Source organism: Notamacropus eugenii, chromosome 5 (genome assembly GCF_028372415.1).
Source record: "Notamacropus eugenii isolate mMacEug1 chromosome 5, mMacEug1.pri_v2, whole genome shotgun sequence".
NCBI lineage: Eukaryota > Metazoa > Chordata > Mammalia > Diprotodontia > Macropodidae > Notamacropus > Notamacropus eugenii.
In genome coordinates this window covers 103,625,857-103,645,951 of record NC_092876.1, presented here as the reverse complement: position 1 = coordinate 103,645,951, position 20,095 = coordinate 103,625,857, and the positions used below count along the sequence as shown (strand labels likewise).

At 38.9% G+C, this 20,095-nt stretch overlaps 1 protein-coding gene across 6 annotated transcripts in view; it reads right to left on the bottom strand.

The window, feature by feature from the left end:
• The window catches only part of NEK5 (NIMA related kinase 5), a 94,781-nt gene that overhangs the window by 71,384 nt on the left and 3,302 nt on the right, over positions 1-20,095 (bottom strand). For 5 of the 6 annotated variants that reach the window (XM_072610464.1, XM_072610466.1, XM_072610468.1 and 2 more), the window contains 5 exons: positions 13,331-13,427; positions 7,734-7,831; positions 5,733-5,816; positions 5,582-5,652; positions 2,097-2,183 (listed from right to left, as the gene is read on the bottom strand). In XM_072610464.1, the coding sequence (XP_072466565.1) occupies positions 2,097-2,183; positions 5,582-5,652; positions 5,733-5,816; positions 7,734-7,831; positions 13,331-13,427 (437 nt within the window). The remainder of the gene's footprint in view (positions 1-2,096; positions 2,184-5,581; positions 5,653-5,732; positions 5,817-7,733; positions 7,832-13,330; positions 13,428-20,095) is intronic. The other variant, XM_072610470.1, reaches the window with a different exon arrangement.

The window sequence follows — 20,095 nt, the reverse complement described above, 5'->3', positions numbered from 1 at the left end:
ATACTCATGGAAAAATACTGACTATAACATTTTTCAAAGGTTAATACAGCTCTGAAACCCAAATAATATTTTGTACACCACCAGCTGGTTTTTTCTCTCTGCTAACAAACCCTTAAAATAACATTTTGTCCTGATCCCTGATATGCAACTCAGCCAGCTCCAGGGAGGCCAGCAAAATGACAGTATAAGAACCCTCGTCTCAGAAGGGCACTCCTGTCTCCAGCAGGAGCACACCAGCCTGCTGAAGTACCACTCCTTCTCATGTTTCTGTGTCTTCTGATGCAGTGCTGCCCTCAGATGAGCTATCCTCTGTTAATGTGTATGCCTGAGATGTATATTGGACCCCCTTTTCCTCTTTCCTCTCATCCACTCCCCCCATGCTTGCAATAAAGCTTTGCACTGAACTGATTCTCACCATTTTATGTGTTATTCTCAGTACCCAAGCTCACAAAGGGGTTGTTTTCCCCATGCCTCTAGTTGGCCCACGGACCTTTCCTTAGACATAAACTGGGGACCTGGATAAGGACTCAACTTATTGAGAGTTGCACCTACACTGGAGGAGTAGGGAAAGGGTCAACAGAGTGGGAGAAATTACTATTTCTCTCATGTTAATTACCAATTATTAAAACTGAGGAGATCCAAGCTTTTTTCCCTGTCCTATTTCCTTGTCCAATAAATATCTCAAGCACAGGGATGATGGAAGATTGGATTAATATTCTCCTTATTCTGTGTATTGTTATTCCATGTGACTAGTTCAGGCCTGTGTAGGGGATATAGATCCTTTGTCTAGATTGCCCAAGCCTGGGGGTGGTCTAGGTATAGGGATAGTCTGTCCAAATGACATGGTGTCACTCTCAGCCCCTCATTGGAGTGAGCTCACTTCTCTTTGTAAAGTCCACCTCTCATTAAACTGTTAACCAATCACAGCTGATTGCCACCCTCAGGAGACTTCCTCTTCCAAAAAGGCATATAAGTTGTGTGCCTGACATCATGATTGTCCTTGGCCTAAGAGACAGACAGCTAAATGCATCTTTTTATTAAAATGCTGGCATTATTAATAAAATGATTAAATTATCTAAAAATTGTGTCTCCCAACCTTTTTAAACCTCACAAGAGGAACCCAATGTCCTCCCAGAAGGGACTTCCTTACGCCAGAGGACTATCACAAAACAAGTACTATCATCCTAGGACAGAGAATAACCTGACATATGAGGGGAACTACTTTGAGCAAGTCATTTAACCCTTTGCATGCCTCTGTTTCCTCATTTTTAAAATGGTGATGATAATAGTATCTACTTCTCAAGGGCATTATACAAATCAAACGAAATTTATAAATTGCTTTACAAACCTTAAAACTCTATATAAATGCTAGCTGCTGTTGTAATTATTATTAAATAGGTGGTTTCTGCCATGTGTGCAATGACAACTCCTCTGTGTGAGTGTTGCTTAGACAGAGAGCTGCAATATTTCTACTCTGCCTACTGACTTCCTTGAAACCCCAACTAAAATTCTTCTTTTTACTGGAAGCCTTCCCTGACCCCTCCGAATTCTAGTGCCTTCCTTCTGCTAATTACTTCCTATTTATCCTGTACATACCTTGCTTTGCACATATTTGTTTGTATGTTGTCTCTCCCACTACTTCATAAACTCCTTAACATCAGGGACTGGATTTCACTTCTTTTTGCATCCCCAGAGTTTAGTACAGTGCCTAGTCATATGGTAGGCACTTAATAAATTTATATTGATTGATTGATCAGAAACATTAATAGTCTTTAGCAAGTAACTTCAGGGCAGTCCATTCATAAGTATCAATCCCGGAGGCCAAGGTTTATATCCCATGATCATAATTACCCAATTTACCATATGGTATCATATAATAGCGAGATCTCCAGTGTCTATGGTGACACCTTTTCTCCAAAAGGACTCGACTTTTTCATGTATCTTTACAAAGGAGCCATCTTAAACAGACATTAAGGAACAAAGCTATAATCAACAGCGTGGCCAGGATGACACACAGTTCCTGGAATCCCTATAGAGTTCTCTAAATTAGAGCTGACAGCTAATTTCAAATGAGTCAGTTGATGGCAAGAACTCACGTTTTGTTGTTGTAGGGCTTATTCTGGCAGATCTCTGGAGAAAGATAGTAAGGTGTCCCAACACATGTCCGAGCAAGTTCCATTGTACTAAAAACATTTTGAACAAGATAATAAAGTAGTTTATTCTCACAGAGACAAGAAAAGTAGACTCTATTCTGAAGTCATTATATCACAAAAAAAATTAATTAGAATTGGGAACAAAACTACTTTGAAAATAACAAAAGGAAAGAAAACAATTCTTAATTATCATTTTCTAACTTTTGAGGCTGAAGGTAGCTAGGTGAAACATTGGATAGAGCGCAGGACTCAGAGTTAGGAAGGCTAAGTTTAAATTCTGTCTCAGACCCTTACTAGCTGTGTGTTTCTGAGTAGGTCACTTAATGTTTCTGTGCCTCAGTTACCTCATATGTAGAATGGGGATAATAGTAGCATCTCCCAGGGTTGTTAGGATAAAATGGGTTAACATGCATAAGATTCTTTGCAAACCTTAAAGTGCTACATGAAGGCCAGTTATTGTGTGTGTTCATCCTTCATTGCCGAAGAAGATCATGCCATCAGAGAAATGATGACATGACTTACACTTGACTTTGTTTTGAGTGAGGGAGGGCTGTGCAGGTCACCAGCCTCACTTCTCCTCCAGAGACCAGAATTCAGTGACCAGATACTCATCAGGATGACTGGAGATGACCCAGAATGAGACAATTGGGGTTAAGTGACTTACCCAAGGTCATACAGCTAGTAGGTGTCAAGTGTCTGAGGTGAGATTTGAACTCAGGTCCTACTGACTCCTGCACTGGTGCTCTATTCACTGCACCACCTAGCTGCCCCCATGAAGGCCAGCTATTTTTGTCAGATCATAAGACTGAACACTTAGAATTGAAAGAGATCTTTGATATGACTAATTTACTGATGTCTGGAGAAGTTAGTGAATCATTCAAGGTCACATGGAAAATAAGTGGTCGAGGTAGACTTGAACCCAGATCCTCTGCCTTTAAATTCTCCATTATTTCCAAGCACCACACTGTGCCTCCTACCTCTCCCCAGGTTCCTCATGGCCAGAGGGCTACAGTTCTTTTAGAAAGAATCAAGTAAGGCCACAGACATAGGCTTAGAAGAAATGATGATCGTGTACCTTTCTGATTCTTCAAAGACAATGTATTTACCTCCAGATTACCATTCAACCCACCGCCTCATAGTGCTAAGCACCATGCAGATGCAATACATAGTAACTAAATTGAATTAAATTGAATTTTAACCATTAACAAAAAGCTAGAGAAACTCAATTTGGAAGAGACCTCAGAGGCACAGACAAAACTAGGGACTGGCACCCGGTTCAAGCACCACAAACCCTGTTCAGGGCAAGCGGTATAAGAGGCAATTCAAGGGAGGATGGGAAATGGAAGGAGATAGAGACTCGAGAATACCACAAAGCTTTTGCTGAGGTGGCTGCCTACTCCCAATCTACCTAAAACCCAGAAAGGAGGCCATTCTGCAACTTGTTACCTTAGCACTTAGTTATTAAGAACAACTAGGTGTTTCTTCCAGGAACGCTAATGAGGGGTTGAGGGAGGGAGGGGAGAAGGGATTAGTAACCTTTACAGAAAACAGACAGATGCTTTTGGGGAGGGCATTGAGAGAGGTTAGAAGTCAAACCTCTCAAAACCTTCAAAGTATCATTTTAGGACTAGAAAGGACCTTAGGGATCATTTATTTCAGGAGTTTTTAACTGGGAGTCCTTGAATTTTAAAAAATACTTCATTAATTGTATTTCAATAAAAGTATTTCCTTTTGTGATTCTATGTATTTTATTTTGTGCATTTAAAAACATTATTCTAAGAGTCCATAGGTTTAACTAGACTGCTAAAGGGGTCTGTGACACAATAAAAAGTTAAGAAACCCTGATTGAGTCCATCTGGAGGTGCCAGAGAGGAGAAGAGTGGTTACTTGCTCAAAATCACAGAGGTCTCATTCAACTCTTACTGAAACTGAGGTTGCCTTCTCTACTTAATATCTATTATAAGGTTATGAACAGGAAATTCTCAAGGGAAGAAACCCAATCTATCTATAGTCATAAGAAAAAAGATGCTTCAAATAACTAATAATTAGAGAAATGCAAATTAAAGCAACTCTGAGAATCCACCTAATACCCATCAGATTGGCAAAGTGAGGAGAAAAAAAAGAAAAGAAATGCCAAATTTTGGATGGATTGTGAGAAAACAGGTACATTGATGTGGAGTTGTAAATTGGTCTAGCCATCCTTAAAAGCAATTAGGAATTATATCCCAAAAGTTATTAAACTGCTCATGCCCTTTAACCCAGTGATATCTCTATTAGGCCTATACCTCAAAGCAATCAAAGAAAGAGGAAAAAGATCTACATGCAAAAACAACCAAACAACAACTTTATAGCAGTTCTTTAGGTAGCAGTAAAGAACTGGAAAGCTAAGAGAGAATCCATCAATTAAGGGATGGCTTGACAAATTATGGTATATGAAGGTAATGGAATAGTATTGTGTTATAAGAAATGAAGAAATGATTTGAAAGACAATTGGGAATCTTATATGAACTGATGCAGAGTGAAACAAGCAGAACCAGGAAAACAATTTATACTATTATATTAACATTGTAAAAATGAACAATTCTGAAAGAAAGAATCCTAATCAATGAAATGATCAACAATGATTCCACAAGACTGTTGAAATGGAACATTTCATGACAAAGAGATGACGGACTAATGTAGATGAAGAAATGTATTTTTAGATATGGTCAATGTGGGAATCTGTTTTCTTGACTATGTTTATATGACAGAAGGGTTCTTTGTTCTTTTGTTTCTTTTGTTTCTTCCTTCTTCTTCCTTCCTTCTTTTCATTCTTTCTTTTTTTCTTTCCTTCCTTCCCTTCCAATGTATTTGTTTGATGTAGTGATTTGCCATTCCCTTCTCCTGCTCACTTTATAGATGAGTAAACTGAGGCAAACAGGGTTAAAGTGACTTGTCATACAGTTAATAAGACTGTGAGGCTAGATTTGAACTCATGAACATGGGCCTGCCCTATTCTAAGCCCAGTATAGGAGTCACAAGGACCTGAGTTCAAATCTCACCTCAGACACTTAACACTCACTAGCTGTGTGACCTTGGGCAAGTCACTTAACCCCAAGTGCTTTATCCTGAGTCATCTCCAGTCATCCTGATGAATATCTGGTCACTGGATTCAGATGGCTCTGGAGGAGAAGTGTGGCTGGTGACCTGCACAGACCTCCCTCACTCAAAACAAAGTCAAGTGCAAGTCACGTCATCATTTCTCTGATGGCACAGTCTTCTTTGGCAACGAAGGACAAACACACATTTGTTTGATGGGCTTCAGCGTATCAACTGCACCTCAGAGTCTGTATCTAAATATTAACCTAAAAGTATTAGACAATAGTAACTTTCATGCCTAAACATACCTACTTTAAGCAGGGAAGAAAATATATTTAAAAGCTACTTACTTGTTCAATACCCTTGCTATGCCGAAGTCCCCAAGCTTTGCAACCATCTCATTATTACTGAGAAAAATGTTCTGTAAACAAAGAAAAAGCAATGTGAGTTAAATCAAGAAAAAGATTCTGTTTTCTTGGTCCTCTTCCCTGGGTTATTTACCTGTGTTTTTATGTCTCTGTGTAAGATCTTCCTATCATGAATATGTTTCAATCCCAGAGAGATCTGCACAAACCAACCCAGAATCTACAATGAAAGAGAAGTAACTCTGTCAATGTGACAGTTGCAATTTCAGTGAAATGTCCCAGTGACAAGATGCAAAAACAAAGTAAATTACATGGATATCCTCTGTAAATATCATGTGCATTTATGTAAGTAACCACTTTCCTCTTTAATTCTATTCATTTTCTAACAAGGAGAACTGAGGTATGATAGGCCACAATTTTGCCAGATGAGTTCATCATCATCATCTTCAATGGTTAACATCTATATAGCACTTACTATGTACTAGGCACTATACTAAGTGCTTTACAGTTATGATCTCATTGGATCCTCACAACAACCCTGGAAGGTAGCTGCTATTATTACCCTCATTTTACAGATGAGGAAACTGAGGCAAACAGAGGTTAAGTGACTTTCCCAAGGTCCCATAGCTAGTAAGTGTCTAAGGATGGATTGAAATTCAGCCCTTCTTGACTCCAGATCCAGCCCTCTGTCCACTGTGTCCTTGATGTGAGTGAGAATTCAATAATTAAAAGATAAACGGTTAGAAGCAAGGAAGTGACTGAGACGGTTCCTCATTTTGTTCTTACTGAACACTTGCATGTTAAAAACGTGCTGGGCACCGCACTTATATTTTATTTTTCCTGATAACTGTGTTGCTTCTCACTTGTGATTCCTTTTGCAATAAGAGAAAATATGGACAACAAGAAGATAAGTTTTTAGAATCTGCTTTTATCTCACTTTTAACACCTCATTTTGCTCCTTTTTTTTTTTTAATCAATTTCTTTCCATAAAATCCAGGGTCTTTTTCAGCATGCACTCCATGTCAATAGAGATGACACTCAAATTTTACTAAGTCACAAGAATTTGCTTGTTTCTTTGTCACATTAAATACAGAAAAAGGGGAAAATATATTCAGGTATGCTCCAGAGACATAATGTTAAATCGTAATTCTGGAGGCTCTTTTATCAAGATTATATGTAGCCCACACTTTAACAGCAAAGGCCAGTTATATAAATAAGGAGAAACAGTACACAGAGGAGGAGAGGAGACATGTTTTCCATACATCCAGAAATAATATGCTCCTCCAAGAGCAGAGGAAGAATGCTTAAATGCATTCACAGCGGATTGCTTATTCATATTTGAAATATTTAACAACAAAACTGGAGGCAATGTATGGGATCATAATGGTCTTAAATAACAAAATGTAACAAAAAGAGCTCAGGAAAGATGAAGATAACATGATTGTGGAGTGCTTTAATCCAGAACATTAAGCATCCATCATCCTGACCCGGATTGTTATTCTCCACAGAGGCACATATCTCTGCCATGCACAGAGCTCCCAAATGGACTCCAACAAAAGCTCTGTGTGTATTAAAAAGAGGCGGTTGTACAGAATGGGCTTGAGAAAAGAGGCCATTATTTTTCACTCTCTCCTCTTAATAATCAGTGAAACTAAAATGACATTTTCTAAGAAGGTTTTTCCCTTCACTAGCAAAGTTACATAGCTATTATAAGGTAGCTGCCCCAACGTGAAAAGGAATAAAACCAAGTCAAGAGTTTAATATGTTGCATTTATAATGTTCTGTTTTTAAATGTTTCCAGATTTTGATTTTAAAAGGGAAGTAAATATTTATCTTAATAGCACATACAGACTTGTGCAGGGGAGGGGAGGCTGGATGTTCTGAGAATGCTAACATTCTTTTAAGCAAGATGATTCCATTTTCAGTAGGAGAGTCACTATATCCATAACTGTGTATGTATTCTTGGTCAAAGTATATTTGTCTAGAACACTGACTAATTCACTGCATTCTAATCTGAGGAGTCTAATGCAGAATAATCCAGTTTTGGAATTATAAAAGTAAATATCTCTTTTTTCTCTCTCTCAAATACTAGCTGTTGGTAGCACACATGTTACAACCCCCCATTAGAATCCTTTACCTGGTCCTCATCAAAGAGCACTCCATGTTGCCTATTAATCCTCTTCATAAGATCTCCTCCATCACAATATTCCATCACAATATATAATTTATTCACCTCTATAAGAAAAAAGGGGCATTATTTTATTTACTGGAATGACTTTCCTATATGTATTAATTCTTTAAAGGTAAAGCATAACTAAAATATCCTTCCAAAATAATTTATAAAAATACTTAAGATAAGATGTATCTTCCATTTTTTAAATGAATAAATATGATTTGCCAATACTTTAAGAAAAAGTTATTTCATCTGTGTGTGTATTCCCTATACTGGTATAGCTCAAAAATCACTCCTTGCCTTCTAAAAGATTTAATCAGTGGTTTTGGTCAAAATATCTGACACTTATTAGTCAACCTTGTAGTACTGAGCTTCTATGAACTTGACTAAGCTGGTCCTTAAACCTAAAAGGCACACAGTCCATCACTGAGCCCATATGCAAGACCTTTCTGGATTGGTAAGAATTGTCAGAGCATGAGCTTGCTGTGAGAACCTTCCAGAAATCAGGTCACCTCTACATCCTAATGAGGTATTTCAGTAATATTGTAGTAGAGAGTCCATAATTATATTCATGACTCCCTCTTTCACTTTTTCCTGTGCAGATTTATGCTCCTATCACTGAAGAAGGTTGATGTTACAGGGCAAATCCTCCATAGGAGGCTTGTTCCTTCTTTCCAGGTACTATGTTTCCATCGTGGTAGCTCCCATCAGGTGAACAATGGTGCCTGATTTTGGTAGCACAAGCATGAATAGCAGCTGGGCTCACTTTGGGAATGGATAAAGAGAAGAACTGATATTTAGTATGGGCATCAGATTTACAGATGATGTGAAAGCTGGGAGGGATAGCTGCTACATCAAGTAAAGAATGGGAATCCAAAAAGATCTCAGTGGTCTAGAATAATGAGCCTAATCTAATAAAATTAAATTTTAAAAGGGACCTATATAAATCCTTGTGCTTGGGTCCCCTCTCCCCCCAAAAATAAGTTATTGCACAAGCACTAGATTGGAAAGATATGGAGAAGTTTCTGAGCTCTCTACTCTCTCTCTCTTAAAAACAAATGTTTCTTTAAGCACATTGTGTATTCAGAGCACTGTGCTATGTACTAGGTGCAAGGTGAGATACAAAGTTTAGATGATACAGTTCCCACTTTCAAAGAACTTACAACTTGGTAGAGGAATTTAGAATGTAATTGAATGCAACAGCAACACAGACAGTCATAATACACAATATTATAACATGAGAAGCAGTGTTGTATCATAAATGGTGAGTCTGCTTTAAAACCTGGCAAGATCTGGATTCAAGACATGTACCCTTGGACATGTACTGGCTGTGTGAACCTGAGCAACCCACTTCACTCCTAAGTGATCTAGTAGGGACAACACTCTAATAAGTAAACTATGCAGAACATGCTGCCCTGCACTGATGGGCAGGGGGTTTCTGCATCCATGAATTCCCTATACCCTTGAAATCACAAGTCCAGTTCCTAATCCTATTAATTTTAAAAAAGTTTTATGTAAGGTCTGTGGGGTGTGTTATTACCAGTTTGAGGAACACAGGGTGGCTATGATGTCTAACTTGGGCTTGAAAAGGGGGATAGGAAAATTTCAGATGGAAAGCATTTGTAATAGGGAAGACTAGGAAAGGCCTCTTACAAAATGTGGAAGTTGAGTTAAACTCTAAAGAAAGCCATGAGGCAGAGACAAGGAGGGAAAACTTCCCCAGCATGGAGAACAGGTACAAAGTCAGGAGATGGAATGTTGTATGAGAAACAATAATATAGTCAGTGTCACTGGATTATAGAGTATGGATCAAGTTAAATATGGTAGTGTGATTTAATCATACAGATACCTGCCCTGGAGTCACACTCATTTCCCTGAGTTCAAATTTGGCCTCAGACACTTATTAGCTGGGTGTCCCTGGGCAAGTTGCTTGACCTTGTTTGCCTCAGTTTCCTCATCTGTAAAATGAGCTCGAGAAAGAAATGGCAAAGCCCTCCAATATCTTTGCCAAGAAAACCTGAAATGGGGCCATAAAGAGTAACACACGACTGAAAAGCAACACCACCACCACCACCACCACTACAACACCTCCACACTAGCCAGAGGACTAAAATTAGCAGTTAACTTTCACAAGATCACAAAGGTAAAGGAATTAAGGATTTATGTAGCATTAACTATGTATCGGGCACTGTGCTGAGATTTTTTAAATTGTTTTTCTTGTTGAGTTTTGTTTGTTTTTTTTTTTTACAAATACTGTCTCATTTGATCCTCACAACAACTCTGCAAGATAGGTGCTATTATCTTCCCTATCTTGTGGTTGAGGAAACTGAGACAGAGGCTGAGTGACTTGCTCAGGGTTACACAGGTGGTAAGTGTCTGAGGTCATACATGAACTCATGTCTTCCGGACTCCAGGTCCATTCAGCACTCCATCCACTGTGACACCTAGATAATAATGATGATGATGATGATGATGATGACTTACATTTATAAGAATTTTAAGGTTTACATATATTATTTCCTGGGACCCTTCCAGCAACCTTGTGAGGTGGATACTTTCATCATCCCAACTTCACAGCTGAAAAAACTGCAACTGAGTAGGTAAATGATGTGCAAAAAATCACAGAGCTAGTAAGTACAGGAGGTAGAATCCAATCCATGTCTGCCAATTCCAAGTCCAACCATCCATCTGCTATGTACTCTGCCTCAAAATGGGCAGAAAGTGCCATAGAAGTGCAGAAGAAATAAAGTTTTAGGCCATGGTAGTCAAAGAGAGATTCCTGGAAAATGTGGCATTTAAAATGGATCTTAAAAGATTAGGAGGCAAAAAGGAGGGTGAAGGCATTAGAAAGGCATGGAGACAAGAAATTCCAGGAAATGTTTCCATAAGTAGAATGTCTAGAGCGCAGAGCTCCTACAGAGAGGTAGGACAGTCAAGGAAAATGATAGGTCTGAGGCCAAAAGGTGGAAGGCTTTGAAAACTAGGCTAACAAGCTTGGACTTTATACTCTAGTACAGAGTTTCTTAACATTTTCTGGTATCACAGGCCCCTTGGGAGTTTAGTGAAGCCTATGGATCCTTTATCAGAATAATATTTTTAATGCATAAAATAAAATACATAGGATTATAAAAGAATTGTAATTACAAAGGAATTTTCAATTATATTGAAAAATAAGTATCAAAATATATTTTTTTAAAATCAAGTTCATGGATCCCAAGAACCCCTACTTAGGCCATATAATCAATATAGATACAAGGGTGGGGGTGACCAATACAGATGCATGAGTAGGGGTGAGCAATACATACGTAAGAGTGAGGGTGATCAGAAAATTAATCATGTTGCTCCTATACTGAAAAGTGTTTAATATAAATAAAAGTTTGCATCAGTCAGAGGCTCTGCATTGGACATCATCAAACAGATTGTTCAAATTTAGCATGTATTTGGTGAGAACAAATTTCAAGCAGAAAGAACAGCAGGAGGAGGAAGAGAAAAGATGAAACAGAAATAAATATAGCTTAAAGAAAAATGGTAGAAGAGAAGAAGGGAAGGGAGAAATAATAGAGAGGTAGCCAACTGACTCTCTAGTTCTCTACCATTTCATTGTAAAATTTAGAGTGAAAAAAAGTTAGATAACTTGCCCAGTTAGTAAATAAGTGGCTGAGCTCATATTCAAGCCCATATTTCTGACTCTAAATCCAGTTCATTAACCATCATATGCTGTTGACTGAATGAATGAGATGGGAACACATTCCTGACTCCTTAAACTGAAAAAGCCTAGGAGGATGGTCTGGGGAAATCACCTTTTTTTTCCCTCTCCCATATTTTTCCTTCCCACTTCCATTTTGTGGCAGCGAGGTGGCACCCTGGATACAGTGCTAGGCCTAGAGTCAGGAAGACACATCTTCCTGAGTTCAAATCTAGCCTTTGACACTTGCTAGCTGTGTGACCCTGGGCAAGTCACTTCATCCTGTTTGCCTCAGTGTTTTCATCTATAAAATGAGCTGGAGAAGGAAATAGCAAACTACTTCAGTATCTTTGCCAAGAAAACCCCAAAAGGGGCCAAGAAGAGTCATACAAGACTGAACAACTTCCCTCTTTCTTTTCTATTTTCGCTCGCTCTATTTCTTCCCTCTTTTTTCCTCCTTAAAATGTGCTTCCATCAAATACACACTAATACAGTGTATCCCAAGAGTCTAAGTGTGACCTTAAGCTCTAATGAGCTTGTACTCTTTGTCTCCCTCTGTACAAATGGGTATGTCACTATGTAAGCTCTGATGAGCTTATTATTATTGTTACTGTTATTATTATATGCATACTAGATACACTATGAGGGATGCAAAGACATACAATGCCGCTCAACGAATATTTATCAGTTATCTCCTATATGCAAGCCAGTGTGATTGACGTTGTGAGGATACCAGGATGAGAAAGACACAATCTTACTTTGACTTCAAGGAGTTTATCATCTTGAAAAGGGGATGAGACAAACACAAATAGCTACATTACAAGGCAGAAGGTGCTATAGCAAGTGGAAAGAATTTTGGATATGTGTGGGAGGTGGCATTTGAGCTTAGCCTTGAAAAATAATGAGGGAGTGTAAGGAGGAGAGGTAAAGCAGGGAGTGCCTTCTAGGCATGCAGGACAACCTGGATGGACTGGCTAGTCTGCTGCTTGAATTAAAGAGGGAATTTCACAAGAACTCTATGTTTTTGTTGTTCAGTCGTTTCAGGCTCTTTGTGATTCCATTTGGGGTTTTCTTAGCAAAGATACTGAAGTAGTTTGCTGTTTTCTTCTCCAGCTCATTTTACAGGTGAGGAAATTGAGGTAAACAGAGTGAAGTGACTTGCCCAGGATCACACAGCTAGGAGCGTTTGAGGCCAGATTTGAACTCAGGAAGATGAGTCTTCCTGATTCTAAGCCCCACGCTCTATCCACTGTGCCACTCAGCTGCCCCATATAGTATATATTATAGTAATTGCATAATATTCACTATAGGATTTTCTTTAATAGCATCCCATAGAGCATTTAAGTTTTTAATAATAATGATAGCTAATATTTATATATTGCTTACCATGAACCAGGCACTGTGCTAAGTGTTTCACAATTATTTTTATTTGATCTGCATGACAACTCTGGGAAATATTGGCTATTATTATCTCCATTTTACAGAGAAGGAAATTGAGACAGAGAGCAGTGACTTGTCCAGTGTCATACAACTAATGTCTGAGGCTAAATTTGAGTTCAAGTCTTCCTAACTCCAGGCTCACAGCCTTGGTAGAGGGCTATTTGCTAATTTTTTCAATGTACATTTATTAAGTGACTTCTGTATGCAAAGCACCGTGCTTGGTACTTACTGAAGTCAGGAGGCATCATAGAAATTTAGAATTAAAATAATTCTAGCAACCATTGCCAACTGAAGATCAATAAACCTGATAAAGTTCAGATGTAAGGTGAGTGGAAGAAATTTTTCAACTTAAACAAACTTGCTTTAGTCCCAGCTTTCAGGAACCACTGCCCAAACAACGCAATGTATATGCTCCTATAAATCAGAAAAAGCAAACCTTGAAGAGATGTGAAGAATTTTACAATATTTGGATGCTTCATTTTTGCCAAAAGAATGACTTCTTTCCTCGAAGCTTCTTTTTCTCGATGAGGCATCTAAATTAGATTTAAAAAATAAGTTTTGGGTGTTTGGCTTTTTATTGGTTTAGATTAAATGAAGAAAAAACCAGGAAGGCACCTGGTTTAGAGATATTACAAGTGTTTATTCCCTGCCACACCCCAAGCTAGCACCCTGCGGACTCCGTGCCTCCTCTTAATTTGCAATGCCTGGTATATTGTCCAACTCATAGGAGGCAAATGGATAAATATTTGTTATAGTTATTATGAAGAAAACTAATATTTCTGGAAAAGCCTTTTTATATTGCTATGAATATTAATGAGCAGATATTGCATCTGCTGAAGTTATTTCTATACTTGCTCATCTTGTGCAAACCAAAAAAGAATCTTGAAAAATGTAATATACAAAAAAAAAAGGCACTGAAAAGAGGCAGGCAGCAGCCCAGGTCCCAGCAGCTGTTATCTCTCAAGCCCCCTCAGTGAGCTCAGTTATTCTGGCCTGCCCATTTCCTGTCTTCATTCTAGGGGGGTTAAACTCTTCCAGTCATTCCAATAAACTCTACTCCCCCTGAGTACTTTACTTTGCTCTGTGATCCAACAATGTTGTTCTTCCTCAAATACATTACTGCATGCCCTTTCACTGGTTATTCCCCATGCTGCCTCTGTTTCTCTACTTCAAGATTCAGGTCAAATCCCATCCTGGTCTTCCATTCTTTTATATAACTTGTATGTATGCAACTATTTGGGTGTTATTTCCACCATTAGAATATACACTCCTTGAGGGCAAGGACTGTGATATGTCTTTCTTTGTAACCCATATAGTAAGTGCTTAATAAATGTTTATTGTTGTTGACAGGAAAGAAAGTAATGCATATAAATATAAATCTAATGAGATCAAGATGATTCTGTAACTCCTGACAAAATGCTCATATTTATTATTTTTTCCACTTAATAGTATTTTATTTTTAACAATGACAACATTCACTTTTATAAGATTTCAAGTTCCAACTTTTTTTCTCCCTCCCTTCTACCCTCCCCTAAGATGGCATGCAATCTGGTAGAGTCTATACATGTACAATCATATTAAGCATATTTCCACATTAGTCATGTTGTGAAAGAAGAATCAGAACAAAAGGGAAAAACCACAAGAAAGAAAAAACCAAACAAAGAGAAAAGAGTCTGCTTTGATCTGCATTCAGACTCCATAGTTCTTTCTCTGACTGTCTCACATTCATTATTAAAGGGATGGTTTGTGAGCCCACAAAGTAAAGCAGTAATCGCTATGAACCAGCCTGCACTGATCAACAAAAAGTCAGACTAACCTCGCTTCCTTTTTTGACAGTTACTGGTACAAGCATAGAATGCCACAGATATTCTATGGTTAGATTTCAGCAAAGCATTCTACAAGTCTACATGTTATTTTTTTCAGGCAAAACAGGAAAACATGGGTTAGGTGTTCATCTAGTTAAGTGGATTCAAAACCATTTGAACAACCATAACAAAAAGTGTTTTCCATTTTTATTACTTTCACATTTTTATTAACAATGTGGGTGAAAGTATAGATGGTACAGTTATCAAGTCTGTAGATGGCACAAAGCTGGGCACACACTGGATTACAGGACTGACATCTGGGAAGATCTCATTTGGCTAGAATAATGGGCTGAATCTAAGATGGGGAAAGGTAAAAGGGAAAGGTGCAAAGTCATAGATTTGAATTCAAAAAACCAAGAGCACAAAGTCCAGAGTGCATGGTTAGATGACAGTTTGTGTAGGAAAAAGACTTAGCACTTTTAATCACTCAACAGGCATCTACTTATTTAATATTTACTATGTGCCAAGAAATGCACATACAAAAATATAAATGAGTCTTAGCCCTTAGGGTGCATATTATACTTCTAGGGTCCCCTCCTCCCCAAAAAACAGGTAATTAGGATGGTGAGGGAATTTGAAACCATGCTAAGAGGTTTGAAAGAATTAACTGTGTTTAGCCAGAAGATAAGATCTGGTGGTACAAAGAGCTGCTTTCAAATAGAACTGTGAAAAGGCAAAATTTCAGCTCAATACAAAAAAAAAAAAAGTGACAATTAAAGCCATCCAGATTCTAAATGGGCTACCTCAGGAGGTAGTGAGCTCCCCATCACTAGCAGTCTTTGAGAAGAGGCTAGTGGAAGATTTGTAGAGTACATCCAAGGGATAATTCTTGTTGAGGTTCTGAATGGATTGCATGGCCTCTGAGATCCCTTGAGATGCTGAGATTATGGCGTCTAGATTTTCTTTATCCTTATCTAGATTTTCTTGCCTGGGAATAAAATATGCCTCTTCCCATCTCACTTGAGTGCTTTCTCTAACCTGCGTGTGTGTGTTTGTCTTTTGCTGCCAAAGAAGACGATGCCATCAGAGAAACGATGACATGACTTGCACTTGACGGTTATCAGAGAAACGATGACATGACTTGCACTTGACTTTGTTTTGAGTGAGGGAGGGCTGTGCAGGTCACCAGCCTCACTTCTCCTCCAGAGCCATCTGAATCCAGTGACCAGATATTCATCAGGATGACTGGAGATGACCCAAGATGAGGCAATTGGGGTTAAGTGACTTACCCGAGGTCACACAGCTAGGGAGTCTGAAGTGAGATTTGAACTCAGGTCCTCCTGACTCCTGCATTGGTGCTCTATCCACTGCACCACCTAGCTGCCCCTGACAAAGGGGTTATGTACCCTTGGATCTCCTGGTGTAATGGGAAGCACTCGATTGAGAGTCAAAGGACCTGTTATTTCCTTAGCTGTGTGACTTTGGACAAGTCATTTCCCTTCTGTGAGCCTTAGTTTTCTCATCTGTAAAAATGAGAGGATTGAACTAAAACCCTAAGGACTCTTTCCAATTCCGAATCCTATGATTCTGTGCTCTCCAGGGACAAAGAGTTCACTCCCTTCCATGGTGGTACAGTCCTTACTGTTGACAAGTTTTTTCCACACATAAGTGTGCCTTCCTGTGACATCCCCCTTTTTCTGGGGACCACACAGAATATATCTGCTCCCTTTGTTCCAGGGTAGCCCTACAGAATCCTAAACAAAATCATTGTATAAGTGTGGCAGGAATGCCACACCCTACACCTCAAACTACATTTGAATTCCCCTGCCCCCTTTTCATAGATTCCTAAAGAGGGGACCAGGAAAGCCACTTCTTATCTTCCCCACCCCCTCCCATCCTTTGCTTCACTGAACAGTGATTCTGTCCTATATTTGTGAGCAGATGTTTCACAATAATTTTTCTCCTAAGATTTCTCATCTTAATCTTAATGACTTTAGATGAGAAGTTTTTCTATCAAACTTTAATGTAACAGTGCATTGAAATGAACAAAACCTTGTAGAGTGTAGAAGAGTAAAATTCTATCTGTTACTGGGAACACACAGCATGCACCTTGGAGAAATAACAAAGCAAGTATTTCCTTAATTATTAGGATAAGGTTACATAGGTATTGCTTTCAAAGCAAGAACAATTGGTCTGGTCTTGCCCTATAAAAAAACACGGCTTGCATGTGCTCAGGGAATTCTATTAAGTCACTAACATAGCACTGAGGAAATTGTTGTTACTAAGAACAATGGTATTCCCTGCTAAACAAAATAAACTCCATTAAAACAACAAAAATGCTATTATGACAAAGCTAAAAATCACCAATGACTGACCTCTCACAGAAATGTGTAGGTATTGAGAATTAACAATCTTATTTGGTATGGCATCAAAAAATTGTAACCCAAAATAATTTATTCATTTGGAAACCACCTATGCACATGACCAATAATAAAGAGAGAGGAATTAATCAAGAGCATAGACAAAAGGACAAATATAGTTTCAGTGAAACTGAAAACTTGAAGAAAACGCAAAAGATGAGACAGAATCTTGGGGAACCAATGGAGCAGCAGCTGGGATGATGGAAATAGCACAGCATTCAGAGTCAAAATTCTATTTGTAGTAGAATTCTATACCCAGAAAGGCCTGGATTCAAGTCTTGCCTCTGAAACATACTGGCTGTGGGACCTCAGGCAAACTGCTTAACCTATCAGCCACTCTCTAAAACTATAAATTGCAGAGAAGTTGTCAGTTCACATTCGTAGAGGAAATCCTTTACCAAGAGCTTCCTAAATCAATGACATTACAGACCCCTCCTGTCCCTCTTCTTGACTTGTGTACAAGATGCTACAGGACAGAGAGATGCAAGAATGAAAGGAGAAGTGCTCCCTGACCTCTAGGAGCTTACACCGAACTGGGATAGTGATGAAGTGCATTCTAAGCATAAGGAACGACTTAGACGGAGGCAGGAAGAAATAAGATGTTTAAGGAACAGCAAACAACATAATTTGTCTGGACATGCTATGTAGTATATGAAGGGGAGGAATGTGAAGTAAGTCTGGGAAGGTAATCTAGAACCTAATTAAGAGGGGCTTCAATGCTGAACAGAGGAGCCTGAGAATTATCTGCATAAGAATGATAACTGAATCCACGGGATTTGATGCAATCACCAAAAGGGAGGGTCTAGGGGAAAAAGGAAAAAAGGGTCCCAGGACAGAGCCTTGGGGCAGATCCCTGATCTCAGAGGGAGTTAATGATGTAGCAAAACGGACTGAGGGGCAACCCTCAGAGAGGTAGGAGGAGGACAAGGAAAAAACAAGTTCACAAAAACCAAGATGCTTCCTTATTTAAAGTTCTAGGATAAAATGCAAACGTGGCATTTAAAATCCTTCATAAGCTTATCCTTTCAGACATCTCTCATGTGACTCCCTTTCACCTGCCCCTCCATTCCAGTCAAATTGGCTTCCTAACAAAGCTATCCAAAAATGTTATCAGCTGCCTTGGTGGTCCCATCAGTTCTCATGGGTTCCTCATATCTACGAAAATGATGAGCTGTAGATGACTGCCTTGATTCTCAAGTCCCAGATCACCAACTGCTTTTTGGACAGCTCAAACTCGATATGCCATAGACATCTCAAACTCAACATGCCCAAAATAGAAATTATCTTTCCCCAACTAAAACTTCCCATCTCCCAATCTCCGTGTTACCGTATAGCCTGTGGATCAAGACCCTATATGGGATCAAGACCCACAGTTAAAGAAGCATTGAAGGGAATGAGAGTGGAAAAAATTTAAGAAGCCCTGGACTAGGGTACCACTATCCTCAAAGTTACCTAGACTCACAACCAGGTGTCATCCTTCTCATTCTAACTCACTCAACATATCCAATCCATTGTCAAACTTTGTCATTTCTACCTTCACAATATCATATATATGTACATATATGCAAATATACATACATATATGTGTGTGTGTGTGTGTGTGTATCCTCTTCTCTCCACTCCCACAGCCACTATACTAGTTCAGGCCCTTATTACCTCTTTCCTGGACTATTGCAATAACCTACTAATTGGGTAGCTATATGGTACAGTGGATAGAGTGCCAGGCCTGGAGTCAGGAAGACTCCTCTTTCTGAGTTCAAATTTGGCCTCAAACGCTTCCTAGCTGTGTGACCCTGGGCAAGTCACTTAATTCTGTTTGCCTCAGTTTCCTCATCTATAAAATGAGCTGGAGAAGGAAATGGCCAACCACTCCAGTATCTTTGTCAAGAAAACCCCAAAGGGGGTCACTAAGAGTCAGATATGACTGAAAAACAGCAAGAAAAAGTAATCAGTCTCCCTTTTCAACATCTCTCCCTACTCCAAAACAACTGCCATTCAGCTGTCCAAATGATTTTCCTAATTAAAAAAAAAAAGGTCTCTCCAATTCCAAAAGACTTATGATGGAAAATGCTGCCCATATTCAGAGAAAGAACTGATGAAGCCTGAATACAGATCAAAGCATACTATTTTTTACTTAATTTTTTTTGTGGGTTTTTTTTTCCTCTTGCAAACTGTGATATTTTTGCAGACTGTTTCTTCTTTCACAACATGACTAATATGGAAATTGGTTTTAGATGACTGCACATATATAACCTATATAATTGCTTACCATCTTAGAGATGGGGAAGCGAAGAGGGAGGGAGAAAATTTGTAACTCAAAATTTTATTAAAAATGAATGTTAAAAATTATCTTTACATGTAACTGGAAAAAATAAAATACTATTAAAAAAAGGTCTGCCTATGTCACTCCACCCTTCTCACACTCAGTGAGCTCCAGTGGTTCCCTATTACCTCCTGCATTCAATATTAAATCCTCTGTTTAGCATTTAAAGTTCTTCACATATAACCTGACCTCTTCCTACCTTTCCACTCCTATACTTCCATCCACGCTTCTTTAATTCAGAAACTGGCCTACCTGCTGATCCTCACACCCCTCTCTATGCCTATACACTGGCTATCCCTCAGGTCTGGAATGCTCTCACTCAGAAGTGGGAAACCTGAAGTGCTGAGGCCACGTGTGGCCCTCTAGGTCCTCAGGTGTGGCTTTTTGACTGAGTTCAAGATTTACAGAACAAATTCTTTTATTAAGGAGATTTGTTCTATGAAGTATGGATTCAGTCATAGGGCCACACTTGAGGATCTAGAGAGTCACATGTGACCTCAAGGCTGCAGGTTCCTCAACGCTACTCTTGATCTTCACTTCCACCTCATAGTTTAATGGTTTCTTGTAGGAGAGCTCATATCCCACCTTCTGTAGGTGAGATCACCTTCCATCTACTCTACCTACTCAACATCCATAAGCAGTCTCCCTCTTTA